Raw genomic sequence first — 21,538 nt, 5'->3', positions numbered from 1 at the left:
GGAGCACTAACACCGGGGGTGCAGATTATGAGCTCTCTAAACATCTCAAACTACTATTGCATAACAACATGAATACCGCTTACCTGGCACTTACCTGTGCGTCCACAGCACCAATTACACATTTATATATATGTATGCCACTACTAATACATGTGATGATGCGTAAACAATATTCATATGATGCATGACATAAAACAAATAACCTTTTCTATTTAATTTCTGGGAATTAATATGTATATAGGTATATACGGAAAACAAAAGCCCACTCACTGATAATTAGAAGGGTCATAGCCCCCCTGCCTCGAGTGTGTACGCTCGTCTTCGGAATACGAATCACCTATACGCGACAAAGTTACGAAAACATTAATTTAAAAGCACCTAAGCAACTTCTTGTAATAACTTCTCATACATTGCTCAAATTGGACAAATGAATATACCAACGTGATCTACACAACCTCAGGATCACACCCATATTTTTAGAAAAAATTTTGGACCACGCACGCGCCCCCACGCGCCAGCCAAGGCACGGCCCTACGCGCGGCCACGTGCACTGCACACTGACGGCATCAACTGACGCCGTCAGGAATATTCCGTTAAATCTAACCAGATTCCGTCCACTGCCGTTAGGAATATTCCGTTAAACTTAACGGAATATTCCTCTGTCTTCTCCGGCGAGACTCCGGCGCCGGCGACGGCGCCGGAAAACTGGGAAATTTTCCAACTTTGTTTTCTCCTTCGTTTTTCAACCAAATTTCACGTTCTTTATACCAAAATGAAGCTTAGGACTAGTAGAATCACGTTGGACTACTTTTAAGGCCTAAAAATCAAGGAATCTCACCTGCAACAACGATCCAAGTTCGGCCAACTTTGCACAGGACGACCCCGACGTCCAAACTCACCCAACGAACCACTCCGAGGCTCCTTGGGACCTCACAAACACATCTACAAGCTTAGAAATTGCAAAAACAAGCTAGTTTAGGTTTGCATGAACAGTGTTCAAATCGGACCTCGTCGAAACGACGTGAAAACGTTAGATTTCTTACCTGGAATTGGTATGGTTGTGCTCCTCACAACCTCACGAGTTCAATGGTATAATTGGTTTCTTGTTTGGTGAAGATTTGAGTTGGTTTGTATGTATGGTCCGTGTGTTTGCAGAAGGAAGAAGAAGAAGATGGCTCGGGGAGGAAGAGAGAGAGAGAGAGAAGAGACAGAGTGAGGGAATGAGGGAGGGAATCCCGGGAGAAAAGAGAGTGTATGAGTGTGGGTGGTCCTACACACCACACCATACTACACTAAACTACACGTAAGTTTAACGAACTAGGGGGTAAAATTGTAATTTCAAACGTACGTTAAAATGAAATTTGGGACGGGATGTTACACTACACTCTAATTTTCAAAACTATTACAATAATTTAGTAAAAGGGAGTTTCGAACCAATTACACATGAGTGAAAACCAACACCCTCTATGCTATCATTTTCGAAACTATTACAATCATTTAAAAGAGAGGAGTTTCAAACCAGTATCGCATGAATAAAAACCCAATACCCTATACACTATCATTATCACTCATACATTACCTTGTTAAGTATGCTAATAAGGTACCATACTAGTGGCACCTCATGTTCAGGCCAACGCACCAAACGAGGCCTAAGAAGCAAATAACGAATCAAATGCGGACATTTAACCGCAGAGAAAAATCAAAACAAATTTTGCTGCAAAAGTCTAGTTTCTTTCTCACTATTGTGTTATGTGTGTTATGTACCTATCCAAACTCGAGGAATAGGAATTACATCAGACCGTTTGGACTACTGGATTGTCCTCACCAGCTTCTGAGTTAGCTTCCACGGACACTTCTTTCGATACCTCGGTCGGAGCCTGTAAGAAGTTCCCCAGCAACCTCTGATCCAGAATCATATTGGGAACCTGCACAGCAAACTCACTACTGAGTACTGTTTTGTACAAACACGCAAATACAAGTAACAAAAGCGCACATAAAAGATATATATAGAAAGAGAGACAGAGACAGAGCAACCTTGTCTCCGAAGAAAATCTTAGTATTATCAGCAATGGCGTCGATGAATTTAAGCTCAAGAAACTGCGGAGTAAGCTTCAACTTGTTTGCTTCAGCTTCCTTCATGACTTTATAGAAATCAGCATCCGCAAGGCTCATTTCCCGAGCTGTGTACATCTGATTTTCAATCTCCTGCTGCCTCCTGGCACTGTCCTTCTCCGTCAACTTTTGTTCCATGAGAATCTTACTGACATTGGCGTTCTTCTCAGCCTCACTGATAGCCATCTTCTTCTTGGTTTCTGCCTCTTTCTCCACTACTCTCTGTCTCTCTATAGCAATTAAGACCTACAGAGTAGCCCCAACAGTCATGATATAACAAAGAATGCTGTAACACTAAAGAAAGGGTAGCCTAAAAATCTTATGACACTTTTTGTTCTAAAGCCTATCCGATGTTTGGGCATCAAGTACTTGGAAGACGGGAAGAGTAATTTGAGTAAAACTGGATATAAAAATCTCAATATTTGGGCAAATGTTGTGACACGAAATTGTAAATTCAACAAAATATCTAAAAAGCAGGAAGGAAAAATCAGAATATATAGTTTAAATCATTTAATGTTTGCATCAGAATTACGGATAATACAATGAACTCTTTTTTATCTTTTACCTTGGTGCGCTCCTCCTCCATTTGCTCAAAGTTACGTCTTATACTCTCCGGGATGGTTGGCTTTGTAACACGGACATTGATGATTTCAATGCCAGGAGCATAGCGGGTACAGTCACCTTGAAGGGCTTCTTTCATCTGTTCATCAATCTGAAAGAGTATGTTTTGTTGACAGACGATTGAGACTTTGGATATAACTAAAAACAGAATTCAAGCCACAAATATAATACAACAAACTAGCTCATTAAAACAATTATTACAGAAGCGACAACCCTCAGTTTACATTACAAAGAGAAGGAAAAAATGTATGCTACTCATGTATGTATCGGACAGGATGCACATAGTCTACAGATACTACACATGAAAAAATGTGAGACTCATTTGCATTCCACCTTACCTGATCGAACACATCAATATACACTTCTTGAAGAGAATGTGAGCTGCAGAACTGATTGATCTCATGATGAATTTTGTCATATATCCATGTATTGTCATATTGCACGCCATAATTGAGAAGCGTCTCATACACAAATTCCTTACGAAGGCGATTTACGACCTGAAAAATGCATCCTAATTAGTGCATGCACACTGGGGATATTAGATATCTGACTTCACGCAAAACTAAAGAATAATATCGCATAGCCTTACCTCAATCTTCTCAAAATTGATCATGACACCCCCTTTTGTACCACATGGAATATCCCTTACCTACAATGTAGATAACAGAAGCTTTCAAAACTATAATGAATGGAAAGACAGAATCTTCAATCTTCCAAACATGGATTACCAAAGTTACCTGATCAGTCTGCAGGGTCACTTGAACGGGTTCAAAATGGGTGACCAGCGGCAGCTTGAGATGAAAACCTGAAATTTGAAATAATGAGAAGCAGGCAAAGTTAAGGCCCTATGCAAGCAACTTCTCAACGCACATCACCTGGATCTGTAATTGTCTTCAGAAGAGCGCCTCCTCTCCAATATACTCCAACATGACCTTCTGGGACTTGGTGCAGAATTGATATAGTTGATGATGTTGGAAGAACCGTCTATAAACATCAAGACGTCCCAGTTTTAAGAATTTAGCATACTAATCGAAGTTCCCCGGCTAGCATATCATAATATTTAGCAAAAATACAATCCAAGTCTATTGCAACTATCATTACAGAGGATTTCCCCATGCTTCATCCATTAACCTGAACAAATCGTTATGAACACGTGTCTTAAGCCAAATGTTACAACTAACAATCATAATTGTTTGAGGTAGTTGCTTCTACAAGTCAATACCATGAATGAAACAATCTTAGTTTCCACATTAGACAATTGAGGTAGCTGAATACGAAAAATTCCAAGAAAAAACCTTCAATTCGATGCATTATTGGGATATCACGTAACTCTAATTCTCAATCAACTAATACAAATATTAGACAGAGGATTAATGCACACAATCATGCTTAGCAAACAGATAAGCATTAATGACATGACAAAAGAAAGCATTACGAAACTGTAAAAAAACCGAAATTAATACTTTAACACAAATATATGCATTCAGTGGAAATCAAGAACAGATACATGATACTTGAAATCGAGGAATTACTTAACCATAATAAAACCTAAAAGTGAGACAAATTGATGAACAATTGAGTTAGTACTGCATATTCAAGTGATGGATTAAGCTCGAAGAAAGAACCTAAAAATGCGATGAAACAAACGAATATCGAAGAAATATAAAGCAAATTAGCAGTAAAAAAAGAAGACCTAGTACTTCTGAATCGGAGAGCAAAGTATAAAGTGTGAGAGGGGTTACCACGGCGAAAAAAATGGCGAGGAAAGCGAAGAGGACAAAGAGAATGGCCGAGGAGTCGCCGCCGCCTTGAGGTGGTGGCTGAGGGCGATTTGGTGGAATTCCTGGTCTCTGCTGGTTTGGATCCATGGCTCTCTCTCGATCGCTGTCTGTGCTCTCACGCTTTCTTTCTCTCCTCTTTGTCTCTGTTTTTGGGCATTTCGAGCGTGAATTGAGTCGGCATTGGAAATGTGAATCGACTTGATGAATAATGGCCGTCTGATGAAGCGTGAATACACGTGGAGCATCGTTAAGTGGTCGAGTTGTTTCCGCGAAATTCGTGTGTAAGTTTGGCGCGATTTCGCCGTAGCAACGGCTTTCTTGCGGTCTCGCCTAACAGGCAAAAAGTAAAAGGACGTTTAATTTTCGTTTAATTTTATAAAAATATTTTTATATTTTAGTTTTTGTAATGTTGCTTTCTAGATAAGCAAAGTGATTGTTGTATAAAGAATTATGTTTAGGGGTTTAGAGATTTATCATCATGCCGAGGTCACATTAAGTACGCCTCACGTCCTTGAATTAATAAGACATACTTATTTCTCAATCCCGACTCTGAGGGTAGCTCAAGTAGGTGCCTGTCTAGGGCCCCCACTTCGAAGGGACCCTCAAAAATTTTTTATATCATGTAAATAACATATAAATACAGAATAAGTAATAAATATCATTATTTATTTGTTGGCACAATGGAAATGTTTAGCTTTCTTTTTCTTTGGGGTGTTGAGTTCAAAACACAGAGATGCCCATCTGTCCAACTCCCAATTCATATATCCAAATACATATAAAGTTATAAAACTCAAGTCCCCTTGCAATCTTTTTCTCTTTCAACCTCCCAATCTCTCCATTTTTATCGAATTTTTAAAGCAACTATAACATGGGTTTGAAGATTGTACTTTAATGTAATCAAAACTTTGAATTTATATTTTGCTTTTCAATAATTTTTTATTCGATGGATTGTTTTAGTATTCGATTCGTTAGTGTGATGTTGATTTTACGGAGAAAAAAAAACACAAGAAAAACAATTGGCGTTGTTGAATTTATTATACTCATCAATCAAGTTTTATTATTCTTTACTCCCTTGATCATTAAGTTTTATCGTTCTTCACTCTCAATCTTAAACTCTTGACTACAAACATTTAGTACATTTGCATCTAAAAACATGAGTCGTGTAATGTTTAAGTAATGTTTGTGTATTTATCTTTTTTTATATTAATTTTTAATGATATTGGATGTGGAAATAGAATTTTTATGTATTTAGCGAATTCTTATATATATATATATCAATGTACAAAGAACCGGAAATCAGAGAATTTTAGAGCCCCATTTTGAAAATTCACCTAGGCCCTCAAATTCTCAAGACAGACCCTATCATTTCTAATAGGTACATAACAAACCACAATGGTTGTCTCATAAAAAAACCTTAGTTGAAACTAAATTAAAGCATTTATTTAATGTTATTTACTTTGGGCTGACGAAAAAAAAAATAGAGTTATTGTAGCCCACTCTGAATTAAAATATTAACAATGTCACTGTATGCAATGCTAGTATACGGTTGAACTTTTGATGTTGTAGGTCAGCATAATTTGAACTTTTATTTCTAAGACACATTCTGCTTGGTTTTGAGATTGTTTTGATGTTATTTTTAAAAATAATAATAGCAATGGTCATTTAATTTTAGTTCAATTGGAGTAATAATTTTTCAACTAGAATTATATGATTATTGGTCCATTAACTCATAAAAATGCGCAACTATAGTTATTTCGTCAATTCCGTTAGAACTTTCGTCAAAATAAGACATGGTGGAAGGACCATTGCTACAATTGGGTTAAAGTTGAGGGTTATTGCTATAATTTTTTCATTTAGTTTTTCATATTTCCCCTTTTGATTCGGTTGGCATGATACGTTAGTCGTTTTGACAGAAGTTATTCTGAAGTTGACGAAAATGACAATAGATGTACGTTTTGATGAGTTAAGAGACTAATAGTCACATATTTTTAGTTAATGGACCATTAGTCTTTTTTTTTTTTAGTACATCAATATTTTTACACTAAAGGGAGGCGGCTAAGCCACGTAATGAACAACCTAATTTGGTATTGAATTCGCCATTCACGAGATTCGAATCTAAGATCTCCCACTTCCAAATGAAGAGGAATACCAGCAGACCGTAACATTCTAATAGGGAAATTTTAATTAATAAATTCTCATTGTAATTTCCAAACGACACGTGAAACGCACCGTATCCACAAGAAGCTCCCGCCACACAAAGACAAAAGAGACCACCCAGACGATCCTCTTTCTCGGGATAAAGAGTATCGATACTACAGCCAAACAAACCACTGCAAGCGGCGTTCTTCCTCCGCCGGATGTTAAACTCACCCGCAGGTGACACAACATGCTAACTCTTACAGGAGGCTCCACACCCATTGCCGCGAAATGCACAATCCAAATCAAAAGGCGGTTCAGGGTTCGCTCCGCCGCTGCCGGGTTCCCTTCTTTCCTTCCCAAAGAGGTCGAAAAGATAAAAGACCCGTTTGCCCGCAAGCTCGCCGCCCGAATTGAAAGGCTACCCGTAAGCTAACCCTAGCTCTCCCTTCAATTTCTTCAGTTTTCTGTTATCAATGTAGTATTTAATTTAGCCACTTTGTTTTGGGTAATAATGTTTAATTTCCATGGGTTAGGAACTTAGGTCAGTTGTTAAGCAGTGTGGCCGTCCCCTTGCAGGCTTGCACCCAAGTTTCAATCTTACTTCTCGTAGATTCGATTAATTTAAAACTTCGCCTTGTTAAAAATGTAAGGTTTAATATTTATGGATGCCTTGCCAATATCAATGCAGGTGAGTTTTGGAGAGAACAGTGTGATGAGTAGTTGTGTGAAGCCATTGGTGCAGAGCGAGACGAGTCCCGTGGTTCTTCTCCATGGTTTTGACAGGTCTTTTACTAATAACTCCCATTGTTAAAGTAAATTAAATTTTTGTTTTTGATATTTGTGTTTTTTTCTCTTATGAACCTTTGGAGTTCATTGCCTCTTATTATTCAGCTCCTGTTTAGAATGGAGATATACTTATCCATTGTTCGAGGAAGCGGGATTGGAGACTTGGGCTGTGGACATTCTTGGTTGGGGTTTCTCCGATTTAGGTTTGCTCCTTCAATTGCTTGAGACCCGAAAGGGATTTGTTTAATTGCTTTCACGTTTATGTTTTATACCTTTTTAATAAATTTCTTTCCTTTTTTGCAATTTTTGCTTCGCATGTGATAGAAAGACTTCCCTCCTGCAACGTGGTCTCTAAGCGTGAGCATTTTTATCAGGTACATTTTATGATTTCTTACCACATTTTTGTCATTGGAGTTAATTTTTGTATGAAGATAATTTTGTGAATTGTTGATCAGACTAGCAATGTTTTGTTTAAATTTCGCGACAGCTTTGGAAATCCTACATTAAGAGGCCAATGATATTGGTTGGACCAAGCCTTGGTGCTGCTGTTGCAATCGACTTTGCAGTCAGCCATCCAGAAGCTGTAAGTGCTCTCTCCTTTTTTTATCTTAGAATTATGCAGTTTAGATTCATTTGGAAAGAAATTACAACTGATGCATCGGACAGGATTGTTAGCGTCTGCAGTGTTCCATGAAAGTTTGAAAATTTCAGCTTACGTTTTCAGGTCGAAAGGCTGGTGTTGGTTGATGCAAGTGTGTACACAGAAGGCACGGGAAATTTAGCAACCATGCCTAAAATGTTAGCTTATGCTGGAGTGAGTGTTTAGCTCAACTCACTAATTTCTCAAATTTCTTGTTGTCTACATGTTACTTTCACCATCTTTCTGTTAAGACCATGTGCTCTTCGAGGGTATAATATCTGTGACTCTGTGCTCATTTCAAAAGCCATTTATGATCTTATTTATTTTGGGGCCTCCCTTTTTTATGTGATGTTCAGTTGAACTGTATCCTTGATATCTAATTCAGTCACGATTAAGTCTGACCTAATTAAGCTGCTATTTCCATTGAATTTCTCTGTATTGGTCATGCCCTTGAACTTTATGAACCAGTTGAACCATCCCTATTAAAATCAACCAAATGAGTGCTTATTATCTCATAATCCTTTTGCTTTAGCATATGAATATTTTTCTTGATACATTCTTGTGACTGTTTATACGAGCATGTGCATGTGATGTCATCAGTACAATGATGACCGGCACTTTTCTGGCCCAGGTGTATATACTGAAGAGTCTCCCGCTGCGCATCTATGCAAACTTTTTGAGCTTCAGTGGCATATCACTTGCTACCAGTTTAGATTGGACTAATGTAAGGGGTTCTATTTCGAAAACTTACGCAATATTTATATAGATGAATGTTACAGTTAAATATTCCCGTACTTGTAGGATCTTCTAAAGGTGAAGAGATCTTACTCTGGTGTTTCTTGCGATTTATTTAGATTGGCCGCTTGCATTGTCTGTTTCCTTGGTGGGAGGACGCAGCTGTGGATTTCATGATGAGTGGGGGTTATAAGGTTAGTGCCCAGATAGAACAGGTACGTCTGAAATTTTTTATTTTTTATTTTCCATTAGATTTGAGAAGTTTCTGGAAAACAATCATGCATATAGGAAAGAGGTTCTCTTCTGCCAAGATGAACAGGCGTTCACATGATTAAAAAAGGAAAATGAGAAAGAGATTGTGGTTTAAATTCTTTACTCACATAAGTCCTTAATCTCTTGCCAAGGGGAATAAATGCAATTAATCTTTCGTTAGTTTGAGTCAGCTGGATGTTCGCTCTACTCATAGAATGTCCAAAACCCATGAATTGTTTAATAATGTTATCCACGTTTTGTTTGACAGGTAAAGCAAAGGACGCTTATCATATGGGGTGAGGATGACCAGATTATTAGCAGCAAGCTTGGAGTGGTAATACTTTAATTCTTTCTATAGGGATAAATAGAGATCATGACACGAAAACAAATACCATTTATGATCAAATTTACCTTGAAACAATCCGTTCAGGTATTGGAAACGTTGGTAGAACACAATGTTCCTTGTCCTTGTGTTTTTGACCTTTTGAGTATATTCTATACAGTTGATAATCATGTGGTTTGTTATATTGTATGCTGCAGAGACTGCACTGCGAATTGCCAAATGCTATTTTACGACAAATACCAGAATGCGGACACCTTCCTCACGTGGAAAAGCCAAGCTCTGTTGCAAAGTTGATTGTGGAATTTGTTCAACAATATCAGTACAAAAAAGTCCAATGTATTTCTCAAGTTTGAAGGTTTACTTTCCATCTCCTCTTAAATGATATTCACAATTTCATATCGTGCCATACATATTTTACAAACTGGGGGGAGTTGGCACCTTTTTAGACATATTTTCGGGTTCCCGGGATCTGAATTGTGTCATCTCTTCACAGTTCAGGTCACTAGTAGGATATAGAAACGAATCCTTTGCAACAAACCCCAGATGCAAACATGGATGTAAAAGCATCCATTTTACTGGCGGTAATTGTAACTTTGTATCAGGATTTATCTTCAATTACTATCTGCTATATATGTAACTAGAAGGAGTTGCGTGTGTATGCCTAGTGGTTAAGAATCGTCGTAAAGTAGCTGAGTGCAATTTGTTGACCTTAGCGTTAGTGACACACATATGTTTAAATATGTATGGACGGCCTTCAGATTCCTTCCAGAAGTCAGAACTAACTATCCGGAATCATCTGTGCAAAGTTTTTTCTGAAATTTGTAATTTTGATGTTTTTTCTTTTATGACTCGTTTGGAAGTGTTTTTAAAATGGACGAAAGTGCTTTTGGTGAAAATATTTCTGAGATCAATTCTTAGTAAAAATACAAGTGAATCTTGAAAAAGCACGAATGCACTTCAAATGCTTTTGGAATCTAAAAACATTTAAAAAAAAAAATCTTTTGATTATTTTAAAAGCATTTCCGAATGCGTCATTAATCTTTGATTGTTCATGCTTTTCTGCCGCAATAATTGCATAATAGATTTTAGCGGTGCTAAACAAAGGAGAATTCGGAATTAAGCGTCGAGGAAGAGTACACTGCTCCGGCAACTTGACTTAACCTTAAATCCGTAGAATTTAAGTGGTTTTGTGGCTTATATTGTTTGGTGGGTAGTTCACGAGTCCTCATCTATCAAAGGTCCGACTTCTGTAGCCTGAAAAAAGTGTTACATACTTTAATTTATTTGGATTGTTTTCCACTATATCGGCCATGCACGTCAAGTTCAATAATTCTAGACCGTTGGTTTTTTTGTAGTTTTGACAAGCTGGTGGATTCTAACCGTGTTTCCAACAAATCTGCTGTGCTGTGCTGTACTGAATATAATACAACACAATGATTTTACCTCATTTTTTTTATTTCTGTATACTCTTGCTTATTTCCGACTCATAATTCTTAGGTAACTTATATAATCTAAAAACGAAAACGAAACATTATCAAACGGGTCCTTGAAATTGACATATGCGATTGTCTCGATGTTGTCTCGTAGTTATGCTACATGAAACGTAAGTTTAAACACAATGTTCAGGCTCCATTAGGATACCTAAACTGATTGTTAACCTAAGTGATAGGGGCCAACGAAAAAATTGTAAATCGCAACAAAATCCGGCATGTAACCGGATTCATTATTTGTATTATTAGTACTTTTCAATAACATGTCACGCGATCAGCGAGGCGCTTTGGTGAAATAATGGTAGGGGTAGAGCGTGGTTCCATTAAATTAAAAAATAGTGGCTCTTATACATGTACAAAAGGGAAGATCTAAAAAGAAAGAGAAGATCAGATTCCTACCCCCAATAAGCACTAGCAGCAGCACCACTCAAAATGGAATCGAATTCCCCAGCTTTTTCACAATGGAGCAAGGAAAGCAAAACACAGAAACCAGAAAAATTAAAAACCCTGATGGGATTGTTATGCCTCTGCAGATGTTTCCCTACACAACCACCCACCAAAATGTCGAAACTTACATGCCTACCCGCCAATTACACCCCCCACCTTCAGCTCTTCACATTAGTAAAACCGCTGTGAAGCACAGAGCCGAAGCTAGAGAGAAGAAGAGGCGGTTTGCAGCTTCCAAGTTAGCCGTGCCGCCACTATTGTCAATTCCAGTGCCACTCCCCGTGGGGCTTATTCCGAACACTGATGCCGGAGAGCCTGGAGTTGTGATGCCGGTGCCGGTGGTTGGAGTTGTGCCCGTGGTTGGGGTGGTGGGTGTGCCGGTTGGTGTGACCGTGGTTGGGGTGGTGGGTGTGCCTGTGGTTGGGGTGGTGGGTGTGCCGTTTGTGGGTGTACCGGTTGGCGTGCCTGTGGTTGGCGTGCCAGTTCCTGCTTGACTGAACAAAACAGAACAAAACAGAACAAAATCATGTCAATATAATGCACTCGAATTTTGAAGTTCATAGGAAAATAAATGTAAATAGAATCGGCTACAAACTTTTAATAAAAAAATAAAACACTATGAACGCTAAACCGACAATAAACCAATATAAAAACTACGGTTTACCATCCTTTATTGATTTCTCAGTATGCCTCTCCAATTCTAATTAAAAGTTTGTAACCAGTTCCGTAGATATCCCCCGAGTTCGAAACCCCTAAAGATTAACCATGGTTTAAATCAATAAGATGAAATGAAGACGAAAGGGGAAACAGAACTTTTAGATATATCTATTTCATGACAGCTCACTGTTTTATGACTTGATACAACAGATCAAGCTAATACAGTATTAACTTAAGGGTGGAGAGGTAGATCTACTTTTCTTAATCACTTTCCAAATAAGCTAATTATGAACCCTAATATCCAAAATTACTTTTGCAGCTGTTGTTGCTTATTCAAGAAACCCTTTTCAAATCCACCATTTAAGAGAAAAATAAATTCTGGGGAAAATTGCATTTAAATATATTTATAAAATGCTCATAAATTTGCAAAGATGTCAGAAATAAAACTCAGCCACCTACCTGGAACTTGCAGGATAAACACATGTCGAACTTGCGGCTGGAAAATCACCAGAAAAATTAAAATCAGTGATTGTTATTATAAATAAATAAAATTTGAAAAAAAAAATGGTAAAAATAAAGATTCAGAAGGAATGAACTTACTACTGGGAGCAGTTGGGCTCTGAGTAGCAGAACCTGCAAAATCACAGCTCTGCGCAGTTTGACCCTTCCTCTGGAAATAACTGTTGACAGCATAGCTGCAGTGATCTTTGACGGTGTTGGGCTGGTAACACGCACCGTTTTGGAGGATTGGATTGCAGTCAGCTCCAGCTCCACAGGCATAGTCCAGTGCCTTCTGAAGTGTTGCATCACCGACTCCATCTTTGCATACGCAATAAGTAGCACCTAAAAATCCCAGAAAATCTGTTACTTCACACTAAAACCATTTTAATTAATTCATGACCTTTTTTCTTCGGGTTTGTGATCGTCCTGCTCCGAGGAGCTAATATCGTCTAATCCTTAATTATCATAAAAAGAAAAAAGAAAAAAAAACAGAGAACAAAAGAAAGATTGAAACTTTATGATTTGGGAGGAGTTTTTGTTTGATAGGAAAAAAGGGATTGCCGTGATTTGTAGTTTTCTCATGTCAGATTGGGAAATTAAGAAAAAATATAACAGAGGATAATAATCAAAGGAGCTTACTTGAGTGGCCAGTGAGGGCCAATAAGATAACAATATACACTAAAGCAGCCATGATTGATGCAGGATTGTAGAGAGAGCGCTGGTTGAACTAGAGAAGAAATGGAGAGGGTGGGGAGAGAGGGAGAGAGAAAGAGGGTGGGGAGAAAGAGAGAGAGAGAGAGAGAGCTGTGGAGAAGGGAGATTGGAGATTTCCAGTAGGCAAAGCAATAATATGAGAGGGACGGTGGATGTGTGTATATGATATGGTTTTTAAACCTTTTTTTATATATAATTAAGATTTGTTTTTTACACTGTGTGGGGAAATGCTATTCAATTAGTACTGTAATTTACATTTATATTTATATTTATATTTATATTTATTTGTTTAAAGAGTGTTCTGCGGAGATGAGAATGCAGAAGCTTTTGTCATGTACATGAACTGTTGTGTAAGACCAGACCATCCAAACGGTCTTAAACTGACCTGGGTGATCAAAACTTAACCCCAACAGAATCTTCTCCGGATCATTTTTGTTGAGAATTTTATAAATTTGTAAATCGTGTTTGTTTATCGTACGTTGTACTTTCATTTTTTGTTTTTGTGTATAATTTTAAATAAAAATATTTAAAATATTTTTTGATCGCACGATGTACGATAATCAGACACAATTAACGGATTCATGTGATCCTCGCAAAAAGGATGCTGCAAGGATCCGGATTCAACTTAACTCAACCCGGGCCCGCCTTTAGAGGTTCCATGAAGGGATAGAGGTATCTTTAGCCTTGTGTTGTCACAGTGAGCTAGCACTGGGGAACTCGGTAGTTGGTACTAGTCTATGGGGATGGGGGGCCCCACCATTCGTGGTTCCATGGAGGGATAGATGGTTCTGTGGAGGCAAAATCTCTGCCCCTCGCTCCTGGCTCTTTAGCTGTGTGTTGTCAGTGAAGCTAGCACTGGGGCATGAGGCATCAGCATCTCATATTTTGGCACATTGCATCAGCATCTCCGTTGTGAGAGAGATGGCTATTCACACTGGTGACTTTATTTCTTCTTGGAGTTCAAGATTTCCTATGCTTTCATGACATTTCGAATTAATAACATTACATTGAATGTTTTTTGCTTTTACGCATTATATAACGTTATTAGTCTGAAACACCACAATAACGTTAAAAAATATGTAAATTTCTCTAGCACATACGGTTAAATTCAATTTGCTACTTTAATTTTCCATCTTTGATTCAAAGTTTGTTGAGAAAGTTTTCATCTACAAACCTTAAAAAGGTTGGCATATATTTGTCGTGTTGGATCATCCCATCTCCTAAAGCCAAAACCTTTTCTCTTTTCCTTTCCCATCTAAACCTTGGCATGCTGAAATTATGACCAATATATGTTAAGTTGTGACAAATGCACATGTCATATTGAAATTTCCATCAAACACATCCTTTTAGAGTTAAAAGTCGAATAGGGGGATTTAGGGTACACCTAGCGCATAAGGCGACACAAGAATAATAGTCGGAACACGTTAAGATTCAAAGCAAGGGTGAAAATTTATGGTGTGCATGTTGCGTTATGCGGTAGGTGATGCAATCAATATTTTCTCAACATTTATTTTTGGAAAGAATATGAACGGTAATTATTTACTTATAACTTATAAGTTGGTGACTTTTAATCATTGATTTACATGTAGTTCAAATATCAACAATTATTGAAAATGGCTAATTTGTGGACAAACAACTCATACAAAATGAGTTAAGCATGTGATATGTCCTACATGAAATGTGCCCTAAGTCTAATATAATTTACTAGTTCTCAAGTGGGTTAAGCCCCTCTCTCTGTCCTTAAAAATTGCAGAAAAAATGGCTTTTGGTCGACATATGCGGACAAGGATCCTCTTTGGATCTTCTTTGTAGAGATTCGAAAGATAATTAATCATATTTGTCGGTTAATTTTTGTTAGATATTATTTATATTTAATTTTAAATTTTAAATAATTTATAACCTAACAATATACGATAAACAAATATGATTGATTTTCAGAAACTTATTCCGACGTATGCTTGACCTTGAAGGCTTGCACCTCCGCATTCACCACAAACCCAATACACATGTCAGCATCTTATCTATTTCAAATAAAATATTAAAAGAGCCAATGGGTTGGCGCCACGGCACTCATGAGTCATGACACATTCCTAAATAAAGTGTACGGTAAACAAACAGCACAGAAGCAAATAACCCCATGCTGTCTAAAGTCATCACAGCAAATTTATCTGAAACATTCTAACGCTATCCCCATGTCGGTGCTTTGCAACTCGACATTGACACGTAACATTAATGGATACGGATTACTTTAACCCAATCATCAAAGAAAAGGCTTAGGCAAAGTCAAATTTGATTTTGTATTGGGGGTCATGCAAATGCAAGCCTACATAATAGGCGGAAAGGTACTTTGAATTAGTGGTGGATTCAAGAAATATTTTTTAAAGTGTCAATAAAAACATCGTGTATGGTGGCTAAAATTTTTTGTCATAGAATAGTATGTGCTTTGATATTTCATCTCTTAGTAGACATGAGGTCATTTGCACTCCTCTCATTAGATGTTAACAACTTCTAAGTGAGCATGTCGACTGATGTGAGTAGTTTTTTAGCGAGCATGCTGACAGATGTTAACTATTGACAGATGCACATAACAATGCGTACAAAGACATGAGGCTATTAACCAACCAACCAATGTCCATAAAGATAATTCGTCGAGCAATTGGAAGACAGTTTTCAAGGATATCTTAGATTTTCATAAGGCAACACCCAACTCTTTCATGTAGAGTTTTTGAGAGTCAGCTGACCCACCTTGGTCCAAGGTGAATTGCCTCTGCTTTTTCTTTTTTCTTTATTGATAACAAAAATTTAGAAGTCACCCATCGTGGGAATCGCCTCTGTTTATAATGGACTAAAATTACAGTATCAGTCAATTAATAGCCCACCGCTTTACCATTAAGCAACCAAAAAACAACAAGAGATTAGATCTCATAGAGTTCAATTTGTGTTTTATGTGAACGTATTAAAGTCCGATACACGTGCATGAAACTTTCAGATTTCATCGAGTTAATCCTTCTTATGTTCAGATTATGATTTCGATGTAAGATACTCTTTACGTGGAACCAAAACCAAAAGGAGAAACACTCGCAAGGTATTCTTTGAAATGCTGAGGTTGGTTTTAGACGACTTTAGTGAACTGAGTCCCAAAAGTAGTTGATCAGGGGCTTCAAATTCCTACCAGACCTAATGAGAATAAGTGGACCACAGAAAAACAAAGGTAAGATGCTCCATCTTTTCTTTCTAACAAATGGAATAGAACCTTCAACTATAAAAGGTTCATAATTAATCAAATATTACCTCATACTTTTTTTTTAATAATAATATTATATATATATATATATATATATATGTTTTACAAAACAAATGTATATATATGTCTCTTCATGCAAAGGAATTTTCATTTAAAAAAAAAAAAAATTAGGTGTGGGGCCTACTTCACATTCAACTCAATCCGAAACCATTTATTTATTTAATTATCAAAATAAAATTTCATAATTTTTTATATAATAAAGTATTTGTTAATTTCTTTTAACCCAATTGGATGTCTTAAATATTTCTGATTTTGTTAATATTTTGAAAATATGAACTATGAGGTGCAACTTGAAAAATAAACATTTCGAATCGTTAAAGTTTGATGTGGTGTGGACGCCACAACCAATCCCCATTTTTATAATAAAAAATAGATATACCTTTCCTTAAAGGCTTTCTATATATATATATATATATATATATATATATATGTATGTATGTATTATGAAGAGAACAAAAGAAAAACCAAAAAAATGTGTGTGATCATTTGATATTTTTACCAACATCCAAATCCAACCATGTGATGATGTTCTCATCCAAGTTGTTTATTAATCATGTCGGTTTGATCTGTTTGGGCCTACCTCTTGTTTTGTTTAAACAATGTAATTTACTTGCATAATTCCATTACGCATGCAACATACAACGGTGCCATTACGACAAATTCAAGTCGCACCAACTCGCTTCATAACTCAACTCGTGCAATGGATGAATCAAAACGTGGGATCCAGATCTTTTTCGGATTTTTTTTCTTCGGAGTCTCGAGACCACATCATTGTGGTCGTTGATGCAATTCGTGAAGCCAAAAATTATGTCTCATTTCTGGTTGCGGGGTCTGTGATAAACGACTAGGATGGATTGATCCCGAATGAGGATCTGATCCCAAAAGTCGATGCATCATCTAAAAATCTCGACCAACTGATGTATGGATTCAAAGTAACATTTTGGGCTTGTAATTAAAAATGGGCCTAAAAGTTGGAGCGTCTTCTGTCATTTGGGCTTTTAAGAACTTGAAACCAGGCAATCCATCTAAACTGGGCTTTCTACTGTTAGAAACCCAACACCCGACATTTTGGACTCTCGCACGTGTAAAACTTTTATAAGCCCAAAGAATATGCCGCTGACATCACTCATCTGAAGTTCTTAAAATTACCATACAACCCTCCCTCCTGAAATGGACTGCACCACGATTAACAATCACTGAAACCAAAGCTTAAAAACCCTAACTTACCACACAGCTCACTCTCACTGTGACTGAGCTCCATCAATGGCGTCCCAAATGGCGATCCTCGCGCGGACCCGAGCGCTGGCGAAAACCCTAAATACGAACCCGTGGTTCAAGTCCATCACGACCTTCACATTTCTCTCGCAGGAGCCCCAACTCGCCGTCGAGCCGACTCACCCCATCGCCTCCACCCCGCTCCCTCCGAACCCCGCCTCCGGCAGCCCCATGTACAACGAGAACTGGCGGAATCCGGCCCCCAACTCGCCCATGGGTCAGTCCCTGCTACCCCTCGGGTTACTCAACCAGTCCCCGAGCGCCCGATTCCAGGTCATGTCGCAAAACCTAGACGCGCAGAGCCTGATGAACGAGTTCGCCGGTTGGATGACGTCACAGCGATGGCCGGACATGAAGCAGCTGTTCGAGTTCTGGGTTCGGTCGTTGGATAAGAACGGGAAGCCGAATAAGCCCGATGTGAGCTTGTATAACCATTACTTGAGGGCCAATTTGATGATGGGAGCATCGCCGGGGGAGATGCTGGATCTGGTGGCGCATATGGAGGACTACGGTATCACGCCCAACACGGCGTCGTTTAATCTCGTCCTCAAGGCCATGCGCCAGGCCAGAGAGACCGAGGCCGCCAATAAATTGCTCGAAAGGTTAGCTCTTTGGTGGATTTGATAATGATTCTCGCAAGCTTTCTGTATGTGTTTTTGTTACATTAATGAAATGATGATTTGCTTGAGTTATAACTTGTACAATTCAATTAATGTTGCCACCGTGGTTTCTATTATCGGTAGTAATGAAATGAATTTTTCGTGTTGAAGTGCCGATTAAAGGCTTTTGTTTTCTTCACTCGTCTTTCGGAAGGGGTCTCCTAGAAAGACATGTTGGCATGAATCAATTTCACTTCAATGTATCAGGATGTTGCAGACAGGGAAGGAATCTCCGCCTGACGAAGAGTCATATGACTTGGTTGTTGGCATGCTGTTACAAATGGACCAGATTGATGCCGCCTTGAAATATATAGATTTGACTTTAAAATCTGGTTACATGCTGTCAATGCTGGTGTTTAGGGAATGTGTACGAGGCTGTGTCAGTAAGGGAAAGCTAGATATTTTGGTTTCTATTATCGACAAGTGCAAGGTACATGATTCATACCATAGATATTTAGATCGAGGATTGGAAAATTTTGCACAATGTTCGCTTATGTAGGTTTTTTTTGGGTGTTATCAGTCAATGGATCAGAACAAAGCTCTTTGCCCACCGTGGAACTTGTGCAACCATATTGCAGAAGTTGCTCTGCAAGAGGATAATAGCAAATTAGCATTTCATGCCCTGGAGTTTATGGCCAAATGGATTGCTAGGGGTGAGCAAGCAAGACCTGTTGTTTTTCTTTCCGCAGATGAAGGGCTGCTTGTGTCGGCACTTGCAACTGCCGGCAGGACACACAGTACTACTTTACTTGATGCATCATGGGCAATCTTAGTACGCTCGTTGCGCCAAAAGAAGGTCCCTAATCCAGAATCTTACTGTGCGAAGATGTGTGCCCTTGCATCGCTGGGGAGTCTACAAAGAGCTTTTAATACTCTTCGTGAATATGAGTCTGCTTATGGTAATTCCGATAAAGAAGCAGAAGATGAACTATTCTCCCCATTTACTTCATTATATCCGCTGGTTGTTGCCTGCTCCAAGGGAGGTTTTGGAACTTTGGACTCGGTGTGTAGTTCTTCTTTATTCCTATTTGATTTAGACACATAATCTATTAAAAACCTTGTATCTATTTGTTTCTGAGATATCTAGAGGCTAGTAAAGATTTTAACCTTTGTTTAGCTCAAAATTATGCAAATTTATGATGTTTTTTGTGCGTTTTTAAATTTTGCACATGTGCAGCTGCCAACTTTTCAATTCTCATTGTGCATCAGTGATGTAATTGCTAGTCCCAGTGAAGTAAATCTTTCAGGTTTCTGTAAGTCACCGTTTAACAAACTGAAACTTGTTATAATAAGAGCAATCCAGAAAAGAACTAGTAAATGAATATATATCTTGCAATTGTCTGTCCGGTGAAAAGGGGGCCAAGGAGAGTGCTTCCAGTTTCGGTCCATTACTCCATCGTCTATTTGCCCTTGTGAATTTTCTTTTGCAGCTTTTTAACTTGAAATATATTGATGTTCCCCAGGTGTATTATCAATTAGAAAATTTGAGCCGTGCAGACCCTCCATACAAATCTGTTGCTGCATTGAATTGCATAATATTAGGTTGTGCAAATACCTGGCAGATCGAGCGTGCTTACCAGACCTTTGAGGCGATTAGTTCCACATTTGAATTGACCCCTGATATACATTCTTACAACGCTCTCATGTATGCTTTTGGAAAGCACAAGCAGGTAAGTTACTCTCTCTCTCTCTCTCTCTCTCAGGCCCCTGGAGTGATTCCAGTTATCTTTAATTATTGTTTAAGTTTTCTGTGTCCTCACTTCTGCTAAGCTATCTAATTTTCGCTGCCCAACTCTGTCCTACATCATAACATCTTGCTGAACTAGTCGTATGGTTTTTTGGCAGACTTTTGAAGCTTCAAGAGTATTTGAGCACTTGGTTAGTGTGGGCGTCAAACCCAATGCAAAGTCGTACTCGTTACTTGTAGACGCTCATCTCATTAACAGAGATCCAAAAGCTGCGGTCTTGGTGATTGATGACATGGTAACTTCATTCTTCTTGTCGTTGATGGTGTAACCTTGTCCATAGTACATAGTTTGCTGCCTCTGTAAGGAATATAATAAATGTTTGGACAGGTAAATGCTGGTTTTGAACCAAGGAAAGAACTGCTGAAAAGGGTCAGAAGAAGATGTAGGCGAGAGCTTGACTACGAGAGTGACGATCATGTGGATACCTTGGCTAAAAGGTTCAAAATTGTGATGGGTTCAGAGAATCGCAGGGACTGGCTGTTTAATCTCAATTACAGCACCGGATATGCCTAAGTGGTAAGTAAATGTTCCTTTCCGAAATGAAAGATATCCGTTCTGTTTCCATATAACTTGCATCACCTTTTTCTATGGTCTCTTGCATCAATCGCGTTTCTGATTGATGATTGTTTTTTCTGCCTGCAGTATGATTTGATGAAGCTGATTGGATATGAGATCCGGCTCGCACACTCGTATCTTCCAGTGTAAACCTTCATCCGAATTTGTAAATTACCTCGGACAATCTCCATCGAGTCTTCGCAGGATCTTTGCTACGATAATAGTCTCCTAGTTCCTCATTGAGTTTTTTTCTTCGTATGTAATCTTTTTGTGCTTTATGAGGGAAAATGAAATAGTAAATTGTTGCCAATAATTGTAGGAAAAATGTTTCTTGTTTTGTGCTCAATGGTTTAGTCTCAATTTTTTTTTCTACAAGATGTCTCAGCCATTTCTTTTGCCGTCATTTTTAGCGCATTCGTTAAAACCTTCAGAATTGTTGAAAGGTGTTTGTAGCTCAGTTGGTTAAAAGTATTTATCCTTGCACTTTGATGTCCCGAGCTCGAAAACCCTCTCGCCCAATATTGCTTGATGAATTGTTGATTCAGAATTTAAGCGCCGAGTGCCGGGCTACCATTACAACAGTGATCAAATCTCTTCGGAGATCACTTGAAATTTTGGTAATACAAGAAGTGAAAAATGCCAACAAATTCAAAATCTCCCGATGCTTTCAACTCGATTCGATGTTATTTCTCACTCAAGCATTCTCCACAGTGCTTCCAATGGCTATAAATCTATGATGTAGAAACTGCAGCAGCCTTCTGAAATGCAGGATAGTATGA

The 21,538-nt window shown here is 38.3% G+C and overlaps 5 protein-coding genes across 9 annotated transcripts in view; 2 read left to right on the top strand and 3 right to left on the bottom strand.

Annotated features, from left to right (window-relative positions):
* Positions 1–1,448: 1,448 nt before the first annotated feature.
* LOC137737676 (uncharacterized) lies at positions 1,449–4,703 on the bottom strand. Its single transcript, XM_068477219.1, has 8 exons — positions 4,476–4,703; positions 3,609–3,717; positions 3,471–3,538; positions 3,323–3,382; positions 3,072–3,230; positions 2,678–2,824; positions 2,035–2,358; positions 1,449–1,925 (listed from the first exon to the last, which is right to left on the bottom strand). The coding sequence occupies exons 1-8, from the start codon at positions 4,599–4,601 to the stop codon at positions 1,794–1,796; spliced, it is 1,125 nt and encodes a 374-aa protein (XP_068333320.1). The 5' UTR covers positions 4,602–4,703; the 3' UTR covers positions 1,449–1,793.
* Positions 4,704–6,793: 2,090 nt separating this feature from the next.
* Positions 6,794–11,081, top strand: LOC137737349 (alpha/beta hydrolase domain-containing protein VTE7-like). 2 transcript variants are annotated; one of them, XM_068476799.1, is made up of 11 exons: positions 6,794–7,077; positions 7,342–7,436; positions 7,545–7,642; positions 7,764–7,813; positions 7,927–8,022; positions 8,164–8,253; positions 8,711–8,803; positions 8,934–9,029; positions 9,335–9,400; positions 9,607–9,764; positions 10,765–11,081. In XM_068476799.1, exons 1-10 carry the CDS (start codon positions 6,901–6,903, stop codon positions 9,760–9,762), a joined length of 1,017 nt encoding a protein of 338 aa, XP_068332900.1. In that variant the 5' UTR covers positions 6,794–6,900; the 3' UTR covers positions 9,763–9,764; positions 10,765–11,081. The 2 variants fall into 2 exon arrangements, with proteins under 2 accessions (XP_068332900.1, XP_068332899.1); XM_068476798.1 differs by lacking the exon at positions 10,765–11,081 and having other exon boundaries at positions 9,607–10,032.
* Positions 11,082–11,201: 120 nt separating this feature from the next.
* On the bottom strand, positions 11,202–13,314 carry LOC137737350 (PLASMODESMATA CALLOSE-BINDING PROTEIN 3-like). Its single transcript, XM_068476800.1, has 4 exons — positions 13,144–13,314; positions 12,604–12,846; positions 12,463–12,499; positions 11,202–11,840 (listed from the first exon to the last, which is right to left on the bottom strand). The coding sequence occupies exons 1-4, from the start codon at positions 13,193–13,195 to the stop codon at positions 11,513–11,515; spliced, it is 660 nt and encodes a 219-aa protein (XP_068332901.1). The 5' UTR covers positions 13,196–13,314; the 3' UTR covers positions 11,202–11,512.
* Positions 13,315–17,703: 4,389 nt separating this feature from the next.
* LOC137737033 (pentatricopeptide repeat-containing protein At1g26460, mitochondrial-like) lies at positions 17,704–21,128 on the top strand. 3 transcript variants are annotated; one of them, XM_068476380.1, is made up of 7 exons: positions 17,704–18,399; positions 18,664–18,886; positions 18,977–19,459; positions 19,920–20,126; positions 20,302–20,439; positions 20,532–20,720; positions 20,847–21,128. In XM_068476380.1, the coding sequence occupies exons 1-6, from the start codon at positions 17,786–17,788 to the stop codon at positions 20,715–20,717; spliced, it is 1,851 nt and encodes a 616-aa protein (XP_068332481.1). In that variant the 5' UTR covers positions 17,704–17,785; the 3' UTR covers positions 20,718–20,720; positions 20,847–21,128. The 3 variants fall into 3 exon arrangements, with proteins under 3 accessions (XP_068332481.1, XP_068332483.1, XP_068332480.1); XM_068476382.1 differs by having other exon boundaries at positions 20,532–20,724; XM_068476379.1 differs by having other exon boundaries at positions 20,532–21,128.
* A 156-nt stretch (positions 21,129–21,284) lies between these two features.
* LOC137737679 (triose phosphate/phosphate translocator, chloroplastic-like) overlaps positions 21,285–21,538 on the bottom strand; it is a 950-nt gene continuing 696 nt past the window's right edge. For both annotated transcript variants that reach the window (XR_011068835.1, XM_068477223.1), the window contains exon 4: positions 21,285–21,517. Coding sequence is in view for 1 of the 2 variants with exons in the window: in XM_068477223.1 (XP_068333324.1) it covers positions 21,491–21,517 (27 nt within the window). In the remaining variant the exon portion in view is untranslated. The remainder of the gene's footprint in view (positions 21,518–21,538) is intronic.

This window comes from Pyrus communis, chromosome 6, assembly GCF_963583255.1.
Source record: "Pyrus communis chromosome 6, drPyrComm1.1, whole genome shotgun sequence".
Classification (NCBI taxonomy): domain Eukaryota; kingdom Viridiplantae; phylum Streptophyta; class Magnoliopsida; order Rosales; family Rosaceae; genus Pyrus; species Pyrus communis.
Note: the sequence above shows the minus strand (reverse complement) of the source record. Positions and strands in the feature narration are given on the sequence as shown.